The 19109-nt window shown below is 37.0% G+C and overlaps 1 protein-coding gene across 4 annotated transcripts in view; it reads left to right on the top strand.

The window, feature by feature from the left end:
* LOC135215389 (sorting and assembly machinery component 50 homolog) overlaps window positions 1–19109 on the top strand; it is a 562240-nt gene that overhangs the window by 379405 nt on the left and 163726 nt on the right. For all 4 annotated transcript variants that reach the window (XM_064249976.1, XM_064249977.1, XM_064249978.1 and 1 more), the window contains 3 exons: window positions 673–759; window positions 1288–1449; window positions 16552–16678. In XM_064249976.1, coding sequence (XP_064106046.1) covers window positions 673–759; window positions 1288–1449; window positions 16552–16678 — 376 coding nt within the window. The remainder of the gene's footprint in view (window positions 1–672; window positions 760–1287; window positions 1450–16551; window positions 16679–19109) is intronic.

Here is a 19109-nt window from a genome sequence, read left to right on the forward strand (position 1 = left end):
TATATATATATATATATATATATATATATATATATATATACATATATATATATATATAGGCAACATATAAATCAAGAGAGAGCACATTTCTATTCATTTGATTATATTGAAAATTTCTGGGTATATTTCTTAAGTGGTAAACTTGTTTTAGTGCAAAAATCAGTTGTTTATCCGACATAATTTTATAGATATTAGAAAATAAGCAATCATGTCCTTTCTGTGCAGTTTCTCAAAAAACTTACTTTTTGTTCTAAAAATAAATATTTTAGCCTCCAAGGTGATTGAACCAAAATCGAAACAGTTACAGCATGTATTATAACTATATGTTTATAATTACGAGTGGGACATTTATTTTTGATGTGAATTTTTTTTTGCCATATTTTCAAAAATTAAAACTACAATTTACTGAAAAAAATATGAACTAGAAGTTGAATTTCTTAATTTCCTAACTTGTATTTTTTCAGTATTAGTTGTATTAAAGGAGTAGAAATTTGATGCGAATTCCTTTGGTCATAAGGTAGAATGATGCACTTTCCTTATAATGGGGCCTTGTTTGTTAACTATGGTCAGAATCTTGCATGTTAATAGACAGAAAACCCATCAACCAAGAGAGTATATATTTATTTGTATTATTTACTTAATCTTTTTGTTTCAGTTTTTTGTTTATTCCAGAATGAGTTAGCTGGATTAGGCGGCGATATTGGGTTCCTGAAGAATGAGCTAGACATGCAAGTTAATGTGCCACTTCCTAGGGATATTGTAAGTATCTTGAGATTGTGGTGTAGTTCTACAGATAGTGTACACAACTATTTTGTCCATTTAAATTTCATATAATTTAGAGCACAGTCAACCCCTTGCATTCTCAGGGGATGTGTACCACAACCAGCCGCAAAAAGCTAAAATCTGTGAATACTTGGAGCCCCTCTAAAAATGCTTATAACTACCTGTTTTGATAGTTCACACAAAAAAAAAAAACTAAAAATGCTTATACCTGAGTATTTCAATAGTTTGATCACAAAAAAAATGTATCTAGTCATGAAAATGATGTGGAAATACAATAATTAATATTTTGTGAGAAAAATACTGCTAATAGACAAATTTTCCATGAATAATGTGTATATATGTTCCATAGAAGAATCCACTAAACTGGAATCGCGAATATGCGGGGGTCGAATGTAGTAATGAATGTAGTAAGTATTTCTTAGGATTAGCAAAGGTATCCTCAAGACACATATATAATAACTGAAAATGTAGCATAGATTTTAATTTTCTTTCTCAAATTTTCAGGTATTACAGGGTGCCCTATTGGCAGGTCATCTTTTGCCATTACGTAACAATAAGACATACATTATCGCAGATCGCTTCATGCTTGGAGGGCCAATGAATATTCGAGGATTTGAAATGGCAGGAATAGGACCTCACAGTGATGGTTGTTCATTAGGAGCCGAGGTAAAATTTATAATAAATTGCCGGAAAATCTCTGTGATGGGTACAATATTACTTTTTATTGCAACTGGATCTATCAGCTTTTATTATGAATTTTTACCTTTCATTCTATAGTTGGTAGGTGTGTCTTGATTACATATTTGTAATAATCTTAATTTTTTATAGTGTAGTCGCTATTTCATCCTCAAGGAGTACCATTTCCATGGTCTATCCAGAGCTCCACAGCGACCAGAATAATGTCAAAGAATTCTCTTAACTGGTCTTATGGCCAGTATGTGTCGTAATGATAAACATTATAACACGTGATAGAATATAAATAGACTCGGGTTAATAAGGCACTTTCTATCATCCTCAGCGAATGCTAATACGTACGCAGTTTTCCTACTACGTCAAAACTGCAAGAAGAAGTGATTTTTTGCATACACATCATCATATTGTTTACATACGACCAAAATCCGACCTAGACGACATTCCCTTTCTGGTCAGTCAAGAAACCTGATCTCAGAGAAATCCGTTCTTTGCTTATTGATTCAGCTAAGTGCATAGTTTTAAGTTCCAGTTTGAAAAATTCTTATTTAGACTGTGGAGCAAGGATTTATTGTGAGCAAAAACCCGCACTCAACTTATTTCGTCATCGCTTCTTACGATTTATGATCATTAGGCTAGGTTCAAGAATTTCGTTCTTCACTTACCTATTAATTCATTATCAAGATTCATGGAAACATTTAAGTTGAAAGCTAAGTGTACAATTTTAAGTTTCATTTGAGAATTTTATCAGTTTATAATGTGGAATAAGGATTTTAGTGTGTGTGAAAATCTGTAAACAATCGTTTTTTGCCAGTACTCTTTGGCACTAGCGATTTAGGATCGTTATCTCTGAGAGTTTCGTTCTTCGTGTATTGATTTCATTACTGAAATTCATGGAATCTTCCAACTTAAAAGTTGAGCATATAATTTCAAGTTCCATCTAAGAATATTTGGATAGTTTACAGTTTACTTGGCCAGGCTGCGCAACACCTTTTGCCCGGCCCTTAATCCCTCTCCCAAGGTAAGTAGTCCGTTCAACCTGGAAGACCTACCACGACCCGCGAGGCGCGACCATTCAAAATAGTCAACATGGCGTCGCCATCTACTCCTCATCCCGTCCAATGCACGTTGGTTTTGCTGCTGCTAACCTGGTTACGTTTTCGGACTTGATCAAGTTCTGTGACGATATTTACATTTTACGATCATTCCTTTTTAAAAGTAGCCTTTTAATCGATCTTAATGGTCAATATGAACACTGCAAAGAGGGAACAATGAGCCTCGTGAAAGAGGAAGACAGTTTTGTGCCCCAAGTCAGGTTAGTGTGGTTCGTTTGGTTAGGTCACAACCTTTGTTACCATACTGGGGGTCCACCCCCGGCCGGGTTAGGGCACGTGCCCTAGGTCAGGTTAGGTTGGTTCGTTTGGTTAGGTCACAATCATTGTTACCAAACTGGGGGTCCAGGGGGGCAACCCCCCGGCCAGGTTAGGGCACATGCCCTAAATCAGGTTAGGTTGATTCATTTGATTAGGGGTCAGTTTAGTTAGCCATAGCCAGGCCGTGCATCTCATGCCCGAACGTCCACTTATTCTAACAGTCCATATGTTCGAACTACGAATGTAGAGTAGGGTGACAGTTTTGTTAGCCAGGGTGTGCAACTCATGTTCGAATGAATGCAGAGTAGGGGGTCAGCCACACAGCCATTTCTGGGATTTCCTAGTGTTAATTGTCATCGTCTTTGTTCCCCCCCCCCCCGTTCACCCCACCCGAAAACCCTGTTTCCCAATAGGTCCCATCCCATACCGTTGTACGTAAATTTAGGCCTGAAAATACGATTTCCATTTGCGCCCTTTATTATGTGTGTTTCCCCCACCCAAGAACCCCGGTCCCCAACACCGGTCCCCCTTACTGTTTTTATAGGCTTTTCTATATTCTATTACTGCACGTTTTCAAAAATCGCGCCAAAACATACGCCCGCCATCTTGTTTGTATTCGTCCGCCAATTATCTAGCAGACGATACTTTTGGCCAACTAAACTGTAGGCGCTCTAAATATTTTTAGTTTAGGACCGTGGAACAATGATTTTAATGTGCGTGTAAAGCCGTAAACAACCTTTTTCATCCGTGCATGCTGGCGCTTCTTACAATTTGCGATCATTAGCTGTTTGTAGAAGTGGAACTTATTTTGAAGAATTTATCATTCTATTTGTTAGTTTTATCTAAACAAATGTTCCACAATTATTATTATTAAATAATAGATAATCTGTTCAGATATCGATATCAGCAATAGACTACCAGGAGCCTAAAATCTACATTGAAAAAGTGAAGATATGTTGGTTAGACTGTAATAGAGATATTGTCTGTAGCCTATAACCTAGGATTATGTATCCTTAAGGGTGAACAAAATATAACCTGATTAGGCAGCATCCTGAATTGAGGGTAAGTTTTGGTGACATATCCTGTTAGGCTATTTACCTAGGCAGTAGCCTAAGGTTACTCTAGAGACCTTAGGATTAGATAAAAGGCTACAGAAGTTTTCTATGTTTATATACCCTGTGTATTCAAGCATTGTCTTAATAATGAAGGCTATTATGTGCATAACCTTAAAAGGGAATTAAATAATTTAGATTGATTTCAACAATAACCTAGGCTAACCTAGCTTCAATAGACCAAAAACAATTAACCCTTAAACGCCTATTGGACGTATCTTACGTCGAGATAAATTGTCTGTCGGGTGCTGATTGGACGTATTTTATGTCGACATAGAAAAGTTTTTTTTAAAATTTGCGGAAAAATACTTATAGGCCTACCAGCCGAAAACTTTAGAATCACGCGCCTTGGGGGATGCTGGGAGTTCACGGGTCAAGGCGTTGTTTTGTTTACAATCGTTACGCAGGCGCGTAAGCATGAATTTCTTTCTTATCGCACTAAAAAGTATCAGTGACACATCTCAGAAATTATTTCGTCACTTTGACATAATTTTTGCATCATTTTAAATTAGCCGTTACATGGAGTATTATATATGAAAATGTGCACAATTTCATGTAGAATACAAAAAAAAATACTCATGATTGTAGCTTATATCAGTTTTGAAATATTTTCATACAAACAACGAGAAGTGCCAAAATTTCAACCTTCGGTCAACTTTGACTCTACTGAAATGGTCGAAAAATGCAATTGTAAGCTAAAACTCTCATATTTTAGTAATATTCAATTATTTACCTTCATTTTGCAACAAATTAGAAGTCTCTAGCACAATATTTTGATTTATGGTGAATTTATGGAAAAAAAAACATTTTCCTTACGTCCGCACGGTAACTCCTCCAAAAAAAAATCATACGTGTAAATGTCGTAATGTTTGCACCATTTTAAATTAGCCATTACAAGTTTTATACATGAAAATGTGCGCAATTTGATGTAGAATACAACTAAAAATAATTGAAGGTTGTAGCTTTTCTCATTTTCGAAATATTTGCATATAAATCATGATAATAGAAAAAAAACCACGTTCGGTCAACTTTGACTCTACCGAAATGGTCAAAAAACGCAATTGTAAGCTAAAACTCTCACAGTCTAGTAATATTCAGTCATTTATCTTCATTTGGAACCAAATTTGAAGTCTCTAGCACAATATTGAGATTTATGGTGAATTTTTAAAAAAAACTTTCCTTCCCTCCGCGCACTGCAAATCTCTGAAATGTGTACGTCGCATTCTCGGAATTTGATCCATTTCATATTAGGCATTTCATAGAGTTTTATGTATGAAAATGTGCGCAATTGTATGTAGAATACAACAAAAAATATTTGAAGGTTGTAGCTTTTTCTCATTTTTGAAATATTTGCATATAAATAAGATATATACATAAAAAAAATTGACATTTAGTCAAATTTAACTCTCTGAAATGGTCGAAAACTGCAATTGTAAGCTAAAACTCTTACAGTATAGTAATATTCAATCATTTGTCTTCATTTTGAAACAAATTGGAAATCTCTAGAACAATATTTAGATTTATGGTGAATTTTTGAAAAAAAAAAAAAAACTTTACGTCCGCACGTTGCGAATTCATGCATCATTTTGTGGTAATATTTTCTCTGTGTTGCTTTGATTGTTTTACAATGTGTTATATACCAAACTGATCGCAATTTAGTGTACAATACAACAACAAAATTAACTCGTTAGCTTAACCGTTATGCTCACAGCACGATTTGAATACGATTATATATGAAATTTTGTTTTTGCACTATCATATATCGCATTATTTATATATGATAATGATATTTTTTTCATTTTTGATGGTTGCATACTAAACTTCAGGCAGTGACAAAAAAGGAGCCAAAAATGAACTGTTAATCTTGAAAACTAAGCGCAATGTGATTTTTAAAAAAAATATTTTTTCCGCTTCGGTGCTCTCTCCGAGACCCCCTCGGCATACGGGAGACGATTTTTATTATACCCCTTTGACGTTCAAGGGTTAATCAGGACTAGACAATAACCTACAGTAGGTCATAGACTAAATATAAAGTTCCACATTAGCAATTTAATGTTTTGTATAGACCAAAAAACATTACATAGACCACCGTTTCTTAAACTTTTTCGACCTCAGCACCCCTTATGGTCAGGCCTAAGCAGTCCAGCACCCCTTACCATTGGTTAACACCTAGTTACTACAAGGATAAAGTTAAGACAAGTCCAATACATCTTGATCAATATTTGGTTCATTCTCCAAAGCAAAAATGTGTACACTGTAGGTTTATCGCAAAGTTTGTGATGTTGACTTAATACGAAAGTGTGGAACACTTGTACAAATTAAGTGTTTTTTTCAGCACCCCTTGGAGGTGCTAGCAACCCAAGTTAAGAAACACTGACATAGACTAAATGGACTATGAGGTAGCAGCCTATGTTTAAGTCTACTAATTACACCTGGTCAGTCCCATATATTTAAGATAAATTAATCAGGATTAGACAATAACATATATTAGGTTATAGCCTAGCTATAAAATTTCACATCAGTGAGTTTCATATTAGAAAGTTACTGTTTTATATAGTAAACCAAATAGCCTAGGGCTAGATTTATACAATCTCAGTTAGACAAAAGTTGTTAGCCTAACTATGCATTTACATGCAAGTAACTTTCTATTTTTATGTAGCCTGTATATTTGATCTGAATAATCTAGATTAAGCAATGCTGTATACTACTAGGCTGAGAGAGAACAATTTAGAAAATGTCATACTGTTGAGGTACTAAGTTAGTTTAGCCCAAATAACCAAGGTTTGGAGACAAACAATATCCTTGGCATAATTGAATAACCTAAAGCCATTTAAAAACAGTGGCTGGGCTAACTAAACAAATTAGTCCATAGGATATTAGTCCAAATGGTATGATAATTCAAATTAATATTTGACATAGCTAGTGCAAAAAGACATATACTGTACAGCCATATATGGCTGTCAAAACTAACTTAAACTTTAAAGGGCTTAAGTTAACGTAGGTTTCTGATAGAATTTATTACAAATATCAAAACTGTTTGAGGAACTACATAGGTGTCCCTCATCAATAATCTAATAATGACTGGCTTCTAATAACAACTTGTTTTATATCACTATCCCTCTGCAATTATGCAGAACCCTCAGTTCAAGTGTTCCGTATCAAATTGCTTAGGTCATTTTGTGCCATTGGATATGGCTCATACCAACTGCATGCAAGTTTTAATGATGAAACTGCTCATTTCAAGCTGCCCCAGTGATTCCTAGGGTTCAGTAGAACTAAGGAAAAGGAAAATTATATCTTTCTGGCAAAACTCTAGCAGCAAATATGTAACCCTTTTTTCTCAGACTAAGATTTATGTTTGGGTCAAAACTCAGTAACATCAGTCCTCAATACCTGCCAGATGTTTTATGTTTGGGCAAAAGCCCAGTAAAATGAGTCCCCACTACCTACCAGGTTAAACCCAAGGGGGAAATAGAGGGAATTTTACATGGAGATATTCGTACTATGGAATATGTAGGGGCATTACCACAGAAATGACCCTGCTGAATCCAGATGGATCAGGGACACAAATTTCAGGTTGCCATGGGAGAAGCCTTATAAAAGGAATTCTATCCCCATTTACAGTTATCGATGCTGAAGAGGATTTTATCCCCCAAAAGGGATACTAGGATTCATCTGACTACAAATGATATTACTATATTTTCAGTGGGGTGTGGTAACTTACCCAAGACTTTTGCCCTTTAGTTACTTTTAGAAAGAATTCTATCCCCCTTTGTAGATATCTCAACTAAAGAGGATTTTTCCCCCAAAAGGGCTACTAATGTCCATCTGACTCCAACTAAAATTACTATATGTTCAGTGGGGTATTGTAACTTGCCCAAGACTTCTGCTCCTTTGTTAACAGGCAGTTACAGTTCATTGTTGAAGCACAGTCAACATGTGCAAGCTTCCCCAAATGGATACACAGCTTTCAGCATTTGAATCAATCCTGTAAGGAATTATGGATCCTTCACCCAAAAGGGATACAAGGAACCACCTGACCCAATGGAAATGACAAGTTTCAGAGGGTTACAGTAATTCATCCACGACCTCTGGCCCTTAGGAACAGGCAGTTTCAGCTCAGCTGTAGATGTTCAGTCAGGTTATGCAAGCTCCCCCAAAATGGAATAAACAATTTGTGGTATTATGAAAACGTCTGAAAATGTCGTTGCCATCAGAATAGCCATACATGAGCAACAAGATGCATGATCCGAAAAGGAATTTAAGTTAGTCCAGGACACTTCAGTGGTAAAAATAACGTATCTTGCAACCCAAAATAAAGGATGTAAATGTTACCCAATAATGTCTAGTGTTTGGAATTATGACTGGAAACGACTATCGGTCAGTTCTGAATACTACAAAACTTTTTATCAACTGACTGGGCTCAAGTACTCATCCCTGATGATACCAGGATCCTTGGTTGAGTATGCATCAGTGCTCATTTTCTCTCACTGTAGTACATGTCTAATTAATGAGAGGAAAACTATGATCGAATCTGTACACGTGAAAGCACCCCTACAGAAACGGTCTTGATGTGTCTGTAACATTAACAGCGAAAGAGGGCAACCTTTATTGTGACCAAAGTTGCTCACCAAATAGTTCCAGCCTTCTGGCCCTTCATTTTCAAAATTGTTAATCTTGTCAAGACAGATTTTCAGAATGTTGTAATAATTAAAGACTAGAGATAATGGCAGAATTAAAACCATTTGTCTCAGTCATCCCAGTTTTGGAAATCAGAAATGCAACTACAGTAAGTCCTCGGGTTACGCCGGTCTCGACTTATGGTGTTTCGTGGTTACGAACGCGCACCCCCTAAAAATATAAAAAATAATATTTTGCGTCGTTCCGTCTTACGCGGTTTAGCGTCGTAAGCGACGTAAACAAACGCGAACTAGTTCCGGGCGCGACGGCGGAAGAATTACGCTTTGTGGGGGTTGGGGGAGAGGACGGCGTCGCTTCGCTACGCTCATTCCTCGCCCATACGCCATTTTGGTTTGTTTTACACTGCCCCGCCCTCTCTCCCTCGTGTTGTATCGTTTTTGTAACTTTTTGCTCTTTGTTATGGCTCCCAAGCGCAAGGCGGACTCTTCTGATGGTAGTGCATCGAAGAAAAAGAAAGGCCATCACCATGGAAATTAAAGTGGACATTATAAAGCGATCTGAGAAGGGAGAAACGCCAACAAACATTGGCCGCTTCGCTTGGCCTTAGCCGTTCGTCCAGTTGCTACCATTATCAAAGATAAAGAGCGCATCGTTGAACATGTGAAAGGATCTGCTCCTATGAAAGCGACAGTGATAACTAAGGCAGCGTAGTGGTCTAATAATTATTGGGTGCTTTGGTTGGAAGACCAAAATCAACGGCATATCCAGTCAGCCTTATGGTGATTCAGGAGAAGGCGAAAAGATTGTTTGAAGCGTTGAAAAAAAAAGAAAAGGGTTAGGGTAAGTGAAAGTGAAGAGTTTGTGGCTAGTAGGGTTGGTTTATGCGATTTAAGGCTCGGGCCAATTACCATAACCTTAAAGTGCAAGGTGAAGCTGCTAGTGGGGATGAGAAAGCAGCGAGTGAATTTCCTAAAGCGTTGTCTGAGATAATTAAGGAGGTTATTCTGCTCAAGCAAGTGTTTAACGTAGACGAGACGGTTTGTTTTGGAAACGTATGCCTAACCGCACTTACATCGCCAAGGAGGAGAAGTCAGCACCCGGTCATAAAGCCAGCAAGGAGAGGCTAACTTTACTTCTTGGGGGTAATGCTGCTGGCGACTTCAAACTGAAGCCCTTGTTTGGTGTATCAGGCTGAAAATCCAAGGGCACTCAAGGGCATTTGGAAGGGTCAACTACCAGTAATTTGGAAGTCCAACAAGAAGGCATGGGTGACACTTGCAGTGTTTGAGGACTGGTTCGTAAACCATTTTGTTCCAAGTGTGGAGCGGTATTGCGCCTCCAAGGGTATCCCCTTTAAGGTGTTGCTAGTGCTGGACAATGCCCCTGGACACCCCGCCCAGCTGGGAGACTTCAACCCTAATGTCAAGGTGGTTTACCTTCCACTAATACCACGGCCCTTTTACAGCCTATGGACCAAGGAGTGATTGCTTCGTTCAAGGCCTACTACCTACGAAGGACAATTGCTATGGCTTTACAGGCAACTGAAACCAAGAAGGACTTGACTCTGAAGGACTTGGAAATCCTACAACATCCTTGATGCTGTAAAGAACATTGCTAATTCCTGGGAGGAGGTTAAGCAAACAAACATGAAATGGTGTCTGGAAGAAAATTTGTCCTCAATTGTGAATGATTTCCATGGGTTTGAGGACACAGTTCAGCTAGTTGTCAAGAACGTTGTTTGCCCCTGAGTAAGGAAATCAATTTGAGATGGAGGTTGATGATGTTACAGAGCTGCTGGAGTCTCATGGCGATACAACTGGAGAAGCAGATGATAGAGGAAGAAGAAGCACCCACCCCAGAGCCTAAGGCTTTCACAAGGCAGGACTTGACAAGAGGTTTTGCAGAGTTGCAGCAAGCGTTGTCAACTTTTGAGGCTTAGGATCCCAACTTGGACAGGTTCACTAGGGTTTCCAGAGGCGTCATGGATTTGATGCAGTGTTACAAGGAGATCTTGGATGAAAAGAGGGTCGCTCTCTGTTGAGACTAACCTGGAGCAGTATTTTAAGAAGGTAGAGAGGCCTGCAGGAGATCCTGTACCCTCTACCTCAGCTGCCTCTGCTAATCCAGACTCTCCTGCCCCACAATCTCCAGCACCTTCTGAATGTTCTGCTAACCCAGACTCACCTGCCCCAGTATCTCCAGCACCTTCTGTAGGTTTCTGCCTCACCTAAAGACTCACCTGCCCCACATCTCCAGTAGTATGTTCTGCCTCACCTCAAGAATCTCCTGCCTCAGCATCTCCATAGTATGTTCTGCTCACCTCAAGAATCACCTGCCTCAGCATCTCCAGCATCTTCTGGAGGTTCTTTTTTCTCTTCTAACCTCCCCCATCTCTCCAGCACCGCAGCTTTCTCTCCAGTGTGCAAGCCAATCAAATTAATAAAGGTAAGGAATTGTTCTCTCTTTGTTATGATAGGTATTTACATTAAATCGTGGTATTTTTCAATGTTCCGACTTACGCTGAATCGTGTTACGACGCATCTTAAGAACGGATCAACGTCGAACTCGAGGACCCCTGTATAATAGCCCATCTAGACGACTGGTCTATCGGGGGCCCCAGCCACAAGAAAGTGTGCTTGAAGAACCTAAGAGCAGTGGTCAACTAACTACAGTCAAAAGGTTTATGGTAATTGGCAAAATCCCACCTCACACCCAGCAGACATAACATTATGCCCAGTTCATGCACTTAGGTTAGCCTAAAGGTCATGGGAGACATCCCAAAAGATCAGTTTTTTCTTACACTAGCAACAGTAGCCACATGAAAGACCCCTAACAGTAACGGTCTTGACTGTGTTTATAACATAACAGCGATAGAGGGCAACCTTTATTGTGACCATAGTTGCTCACCAAAGAGTTCAGCCTTCTGGCCCTCACATTTTCAAAATTATTAATCTTGTGAAGACAGATTTCAAGAATATTGTAATAATTAAAAGACTGAGATAATGGCAGAATTAAAACCATTTGTCTCAGTCATCACAGTTTTGGAAAACTCCACCAGGGAGTGGACAACACTACAGCTCCCTTCTGAAGGGGAAAAGCCTCCTTTATTTATAGCTAAACAACAGCTTAGGACCCCTATGAGAAGAATTTCGGAGACGGGAGCCTCAACAGAATTTCGTATTAGGATCTATCTTTCTTGTATTGTAACCTCTACCACTGCTGGAAGTTGCCATCAAAAGTCTTGCAAAATGTTCCAGAATAATTGTTGCTTTGTGGTTAAAAGTTTTATGAGAACCCTGTGGCAAGCAACCTATGACTTGCTAAAGTGGTGCATAAAGTGCAAATGGAAACATAGAAGGGTTTTTAATCTAGTCCACTTCCCATTGTAATTTTATTATAACATCATAACCATTTCTGTAGCGACCTGTTTAGGGGTCTTATGTGGTTAAAAACCTAGCGAACAAGTCCACCAACAGAGTTGTATGAGCGTACTCTCTTTTGGAAAAAAGGGAAATTTAGGAAACAAAAATCCAAAACTTCCCCTTACCCAACCCAAAAAGGTTTGTTTAAAATGGTAAGTCTTCTGTCACCCCAAAAGGTCTTTTCCTCAAAGAACAGATTATGTTCAGATGGGATGATGCTTCACAAAATGATGACAAAAAACTAAAAAAATGAAATTTTTTTACAAGGTCCAAAGGCCCTCTTATATGAAGTAGAAAAGCAACAAATGGAATACCTATCAAGGGCAGAGGTAGAGGAAGAGGTGGACACCAATAGGAATGGTATGGTTGGGGGTCGACTTCAATGACACCACAGGCAATTCAAGTCTTCCCTATAGGGACACAGCAGTATTTTAAACAGGCTGGGGTGGGAACAGTCTCACCCATCCCCATCCCTTAAAGGAATGTTACATGCAGAAATCTCTGTTAATGGAAGCCATAGAGAAACATACGGCTATTTGTCATCAAGCACATCTCTCTAAGTGTCCCCAAAAAGGATTCCTCCAAACAGAGTGATCCTAGACCTATCAACATTGGACAAGCACACCGTTTGCAATATTTTCTGAATAACTACTGTTGACCTAGTGCATTCAATTGTTCTAAAAGAACTTAGATCTGGAAGATGCATATTGGCTCAAAGCCATGCCCCTTGTGGCATAACATTGCTATAGGATTTGACAAAGTAATGGTAATTCTTCGAGAAATCAGAAATACAACTATAATAGCCCATCTAGACGATTGGTCGATCTGGGGCCCCACAAGAAAAGTGTGCTTGAAAAACTTAAGAGCAGTGGTCAACTAACTACAGTCAAAAGGTTTATGATAAATTGGCATCAAAATCCCACCTCACACCCAGCAGACATAACATTATGCCCAGTTCATGCACTTAGGAGGTTAACCTAAAGGTCATGGGAGACATCCCAAAAGGTCAGTTTTTTCTTACACTCTAGCAACAGTAGCCACAAGCTCAAACAAATTCGACTACACTGTGTATTGGTAGGTGACATGGATATTCTTGCCCATTGGCACTACAGTGGCAAACCACGGGTCTTCCCAACAGCATGCTTAGGTAAGTCACCATAGAACTTCACTCTGAAAAAATAAGTTTGCACCATGTTTCTTGTTCTTTGTTACCAACCTAAAGGTATTTGGAACAAAGAATGAGGTCCTTGAACCTAGTGGCTTTACCCAGGACCAAAAAATGTTTTTGGATTGTTATGATTTGAATCCAAGAGCTTTTCCTTCTATTTTTGGTAATTGCTGTTGAGTCCTCAAAGCCCTCCCACTCCCTGACGAAAAAGACATGGGGTTTTTTAGGTATGGCGAATCATCCCTAACGATATGACGGTGCGTTATGTGCATAACCATTTGTTCTTCCTTGGTTGGGTTTTTGACCAGTAGGAAAACTGGGTATTAGCGTTCTCTTAGGATAATAGAAAGTGTCCTATAGCCTGAGTTCCATTTATAACTCTTATCATTGGTTATAATGTTTATCATTACAACGCATACCTGGCCATAAGACCAGTTAAGAGAATTTTGGACATTATTCTGGTCACCATGGAAAGGATACTTCTTGAGGACTCAGCAATGACTACCAAAAATAGGTTTTCCCTACATCAGAACTTGTTAATAAATAGGCTGTGAATTATGAATAAACTAAGTTGACAAGATTTTAAATTCACAAGCTTTTTCAGAACTTTTTAAAAGAATCCTCTGTCTGTGTGATAAATATTATTTGGCCATTTAGCTTGTAGTGTAGATAGTATGCATGTTATTCTTCCATTGTTGTGTTTCTTCAAGCAAAAAATAATACATGTGTACTATAATATTGTTAAATCTTACACAGTATTTCACAATTGTGTTGCTGTCTTGTCCTCAGGAGTTACCCTTTCCATGGTCAAACCAAATTTAGCTAGTCTTGTGGCTGGGTATCATGTCATAATGGTAAACATAACATTTGATGGAGTATAAATGGACTCAAGATAAGAGGGCACTTTCTTTTATCCTCAGTGAATGCTGAACCCAGTTCAGCAAGAAGTGGCTATGCATATATGTGCCGTTATATTATTTACATATGACCAGAAATGGATGATGATACCATTACCTTTCTGGTCATAAATATGTAGTGTACTGAAACCAGCACTTCGTGATTTATAGCTCTTCACTTATTGGATTTCATTACCGAGGATCATGGAATCTAAGTTGAAAGTTAAGTGCATAATTTTAGGTTCCATTTAAAATTTTTTAGTTTAGACTGGAACAGTGGTGTAATGTATGTGAGAAGACGTAAACTGTCATCCCAGAACACCTTAATACCATCTCAAAATCATGTTGCAAAATTATGTACCAGCTGACAACTATTATTCTTAGTATCCCCTACCATTCCGACTCATGTTTTCTGTGGCCAACGTAGCTATGTGTATCGTTCTGTGCTTATTCTGTGCCTACATTTTATGTACATTCATATTTTCTGGTGTAGTAAGATGATTTCGAAATTACATTCATTGTACAGGTACATATTTTAGGACTGTACTATTGTATAGAACATGTCTAAAATATGTAGGTAGTTTAGAATGACAGGACACATACGTACCTCCAAACAGAACGCTAGCTTTGTTACGTAATGTTAGTATTTTTGTGATATTTATGATTGAAAAAATTATTTACTTTAGTAAGTTCTTGGTTTATGTCATATTGTGGTTATTTCTTGCCACCTCCCATAAATTTATTAAAAATTCTTCTCCTGTCTCTCTCTCTCTCTCTCAGTATACATATATAAGGACCTGGATACACCTAAATGTAATACACAGGCCTCGGTGTGTACTTTTGGTCCGCTGATGCGAGCAGCGTTTTGTTATGAAGAGGTTCACAGTCTCTCTCTCTCTCTCTCTCTCTCTCTCTCTCTCTCTCTCTCTCTCTCTCTCTACAGGCAGGAAGATATATTCTGAACTCTTTATTTATGTTTCTAGGGTTGATTGAAGGGATGTCGGGTTGGGAAAACACAGTAGGTAATAAAATATATATTCTCTAAAACGTTACATCGTGGGATAGGTTTAGCAGAGAAGAGTTGGATGTCTATGACAGACGGAGGGAGAAAAGGAAGTGATCTCACAGAGTGATTTACAATTCGATAGTTTAGCAAACCTAACAAAAGATACATGTGTACGAGCAAACACCTCTTTTTAGGTTAATACGACTCTTCATTTTAAGTTCTCATGAGAGCCAAAGTAGGTTCCCATGCAAGAAGGTTGACGTTCGTATATTTCTATTTATGCTTAGCTAGCCTTCACACGCATCCTGTGACTGTATGAATGTATGCATGCACACAAGCGAGTGTTCCCAAGAGCTCTGTTTGCATTATCAATGACATCACAATCAGGTAACAATTTAAGTCATGTAGTCCACCCGCTGGGTCAATTTGCTCACCCATTCTCATGTCTCCACGATTAGATATGTTATACTACGTCTGCATCTGGCGGACATCTACCCAAACCATTCACTGACGTCTCAAAGCTTTTTCCACAACTAGATGAAAATTCCAACCAAGTTCGTTGCTCTTTATATTCAAAATTCCTAACTATTTAAGTGTGGGTAATACATATACATATATGTACAGTTTGTAAAACTTTCCAGCTTGCACTATCAACTTTTTTTGTTTACCTTTTGTATGAAGTAAGCACCTCCAGTGAGATACAATTAACTAGAAGGTAAGCAGATCACTGAAGTAAGAACCATCTATTGTTCTCCGGTCAGAGCAGTAGCAACTTCATCTGCACATTTGTAACTACAATAATATTGTACAAGTAGAAATAGTTCCAAATGAAGTTATAGTATACGGTAGTAGTACTGCATTTAATTTCATAAATGCAATAATATTATTTTACAGAAAGTCCTTTGTGCTCCTCTCATTATTTCTTAGTAACAGATAGTACTTCTGAAGTATCCCAATACATGGCAACTACAACTTTTCAAGCAATGAATATAACATACTATAAGGATGAAAATCAATTTAAAGAGGGTTGTGTCTATGGACAGGATTTTTTGGAAGAAATTTTTATAAGTACTCGTTTAGATTTTTTGTATTGTCTAGAATCCTTTACTTTTCATTGCTTCTCAGTTTTCTTTTAATTTACTTTTGCACTGACAGTACATACTTGAACTTCCTTATGAAAGTTGTGAAACATCTTTTCTTTCCAACCATTTCTTCCATTTTTTTACATGTAACTTACTTAAGTTTCTGTCGATGTTGGGTGGAAGTTTATTTGATTCAGACATTTTATTAGTAATACTTAGTCATAATGAACGAAAGGAGCAAGTGGGGTTCCAGGTCCTTCGATTTTTATTTGTTACCTATTACAGCTCTTACCTTTTGAAAACTTTGTAATGGTAGGGGCTGAACCAGTTTTGTTGTATTCAAGATTTTTTTCAACATTGTAAACATTGTATTTTCAGATGTTTTGGGCTGCTGCCATTCACGTGTATGCACCTCTACCCTTACTTGCTCGAGGAGGGTCTATCAGTGAAAAGTTTAGACTTCATGGTTTTGTCAATACAGGAAACATTGGAGATTTTGTTTTGAGTGAGTATGATGAACCATTTATTATACAAGATAAATTTGTTAAAGAGAATCAAAATTACAATTTTTTTTGTATAGATTGTTCAATAGGCTACTTTTGTTGAATCATGATTTTTGTCACTGTTGTTTAATAGTACATTGTATTTTGGGTTACCACTCGGGACCAATAGAAATTTCCTTTTCTGGTTCATTATTTGTTTATTTGATCATATTAGGGATAAATTCCTGCTAAACTTTCATTTTGATTTGGATTTGAATTGAGATTCAGATGGCAAAAGCAGCTTGTTCTCTCCCATTTTTTTACTTTTTTTTTCTAAGACATCAAATAGCAGGGGCAGATTTGTAATTCAAATCATTTCCCAACCTTCCCAATCAGAGTACTAATATTGTTTAACTTCTTTAAAAATTAGAATAGCTGAATTTATAAATCTAAGGACTACAATTCCAACTGCATAGTTGGACCATTTTAGAAATTTTCCTCCATTTTTCAAGTAGCCAATAGTTTATAAGTTGTTACATGAAAATGGGAGAAGTGTGTGTGGCTACGGGAAGTGGAGTTAGGATGATGGAAAACAGATGAGCAAGGTATCAATCAAACTTTACCAGATTCTTTATTCCTTGAATTGTTAACTTGAGAGCCACAAGAGTAACAAGGCCTGTTATCAGTCTCAGTCTACTATTCATTAACCCTACAGTCTATGTTGAATATATATTAAGCATAGTACCCCTGAGAGCCACAAGAGTAACAAGGCCTGTTGTCAGTCTCGGTCTACTATGTCAGAATAAATTTTTTCGTCCGATTGTCGTAATGTTTGCACCATTTTAAATTAGCTGTTACATCATGTTTTATATATAGAAATGTGTGCAATTTCATGTAAAATACAACAAAAAACAACCCATAGTTGTAGCTTTTATCAGTTTTGAAATATTTTCATATAAATAATGATAAGTGCCAAAATTTCAACCTTTGGTCAATTTTGACTCAACTGAAATGGTCGAAAACCACAATTGTAAGCTAAAACTCTTACATTCTAGTAATATTCAATCATTTACCTTCATTTTGCAACAAACTGGAAGTCTCTAGCACAATATTTAGATTTATGGTGAATTTTAGAAAAAAACCTTTTCCTATGTCCTCGCAGTAACTGCCAAAAAAATAAAAAATTTTTCATCCGATTGTCGTAATGTTTGCACAGTTTATATTAGCCGTTACATAAAGTTTTATATATGAAAATGTGCCCAATTTCATGTAGAATACAACAAAAACAACCCACGGTTGTAGCTTTTATCAGTTTTGAAATATTTTTATATAAATAACGATAAGTGCCAAAATATCAACCTTTGGTCAACTTTGACTCGACCGAAATGGTCGAAAAACGCAATTTTAAGCTGAAATTCTTACATTCTAGTAATATTCAATCATTTACCTTTATTTTGCAACAAATTGGAAGTCTCTAGCACAATATTTTGATTTATGGTGAATTTATAAAAAAAAAAAAAAAAAAATTTCCTTACGTCCCGCGTGTAATCTTCTGAAAAAATCAGATTTTTTTTCGTCCGATTGTCGTAATGTTTTCACATTTTAAATTATATATAAGAAAATGTAACCCAATTTCATGTAGAATACAACAAAAACAACCCCCGGTTGTAGCTTTTATTTTTTCATTTTTTTGAAATATTTTTATATAAATAACGATAAGTGCCAAAATTATCAACCTTTGGTCCAACTTTGACTCGACCGAAATGGTCGAAAAACCAATTTTAAGCTTAAATTCTTACATTCTAGTAATATTCAATCATTTACTTTTATTTTTGCAACAAATTTGGAAGTCCTCTACACAATATTTTATTTATGGTGAATTTATAAAAAAAAAAAAAAAAAAAATTCCTTACATCCGCGTGATAACTCTTCTGAAAAAATCAGAAATTTTTTCGTCCGATTGTCGTAATGTTTGCACTATTTTAAATTAGCCATTACATAAAGTTTTATATATGAAAATGTGCGCAATTTCATGTAGAATACACTAAAAACAACCCATGGCTGTAGCTTTTATCAGTTTTGAAATATTTTCATATAAACAACGATGTGTCAAAATTTCAACCTTTGGTCAACTTTGACTCGACCGAAATGGTAAAAAACACAATTGTAAGCTAAAACTTTTACATTCTAGTAATATTCAATCATTTACCTTTATTTTGCAACAAATTGGAAGTCTCCAGCACAATATTTCGATTTATGGTGAATTTATGAAAAAAACTTTTTCCTTACGTCCGCGCGGTAACTCTTCCAAAAAATTCATAAATTTTTTTGTCCAATTGTCGTAATGTTTGCACCATTTTAAATTAGCGGTTACATAAAGTTTTATACAGGCAGTCCCCGGGTTATGATGGGGGTTCTGTTCTTGAGACGCGTTGTAACCTGAAAATCGTTGTA

This window comes from Macrobrachium nipponense, chromosome 5 (assembly GCF_015104395.2).
Source record: "Macrobrachium nipponense isolate FS-2020 chromosome 5, ASM1510439v2, whole genome shotgun sequence".
Taxonomy (NCBI): domain Eukaryota; kingdom Metazoa; phylum Arthropoda; class Malacostraca; order Decapoda; family Palaemonidae; genus Macrobrachium; species Macrobrachium nipponense.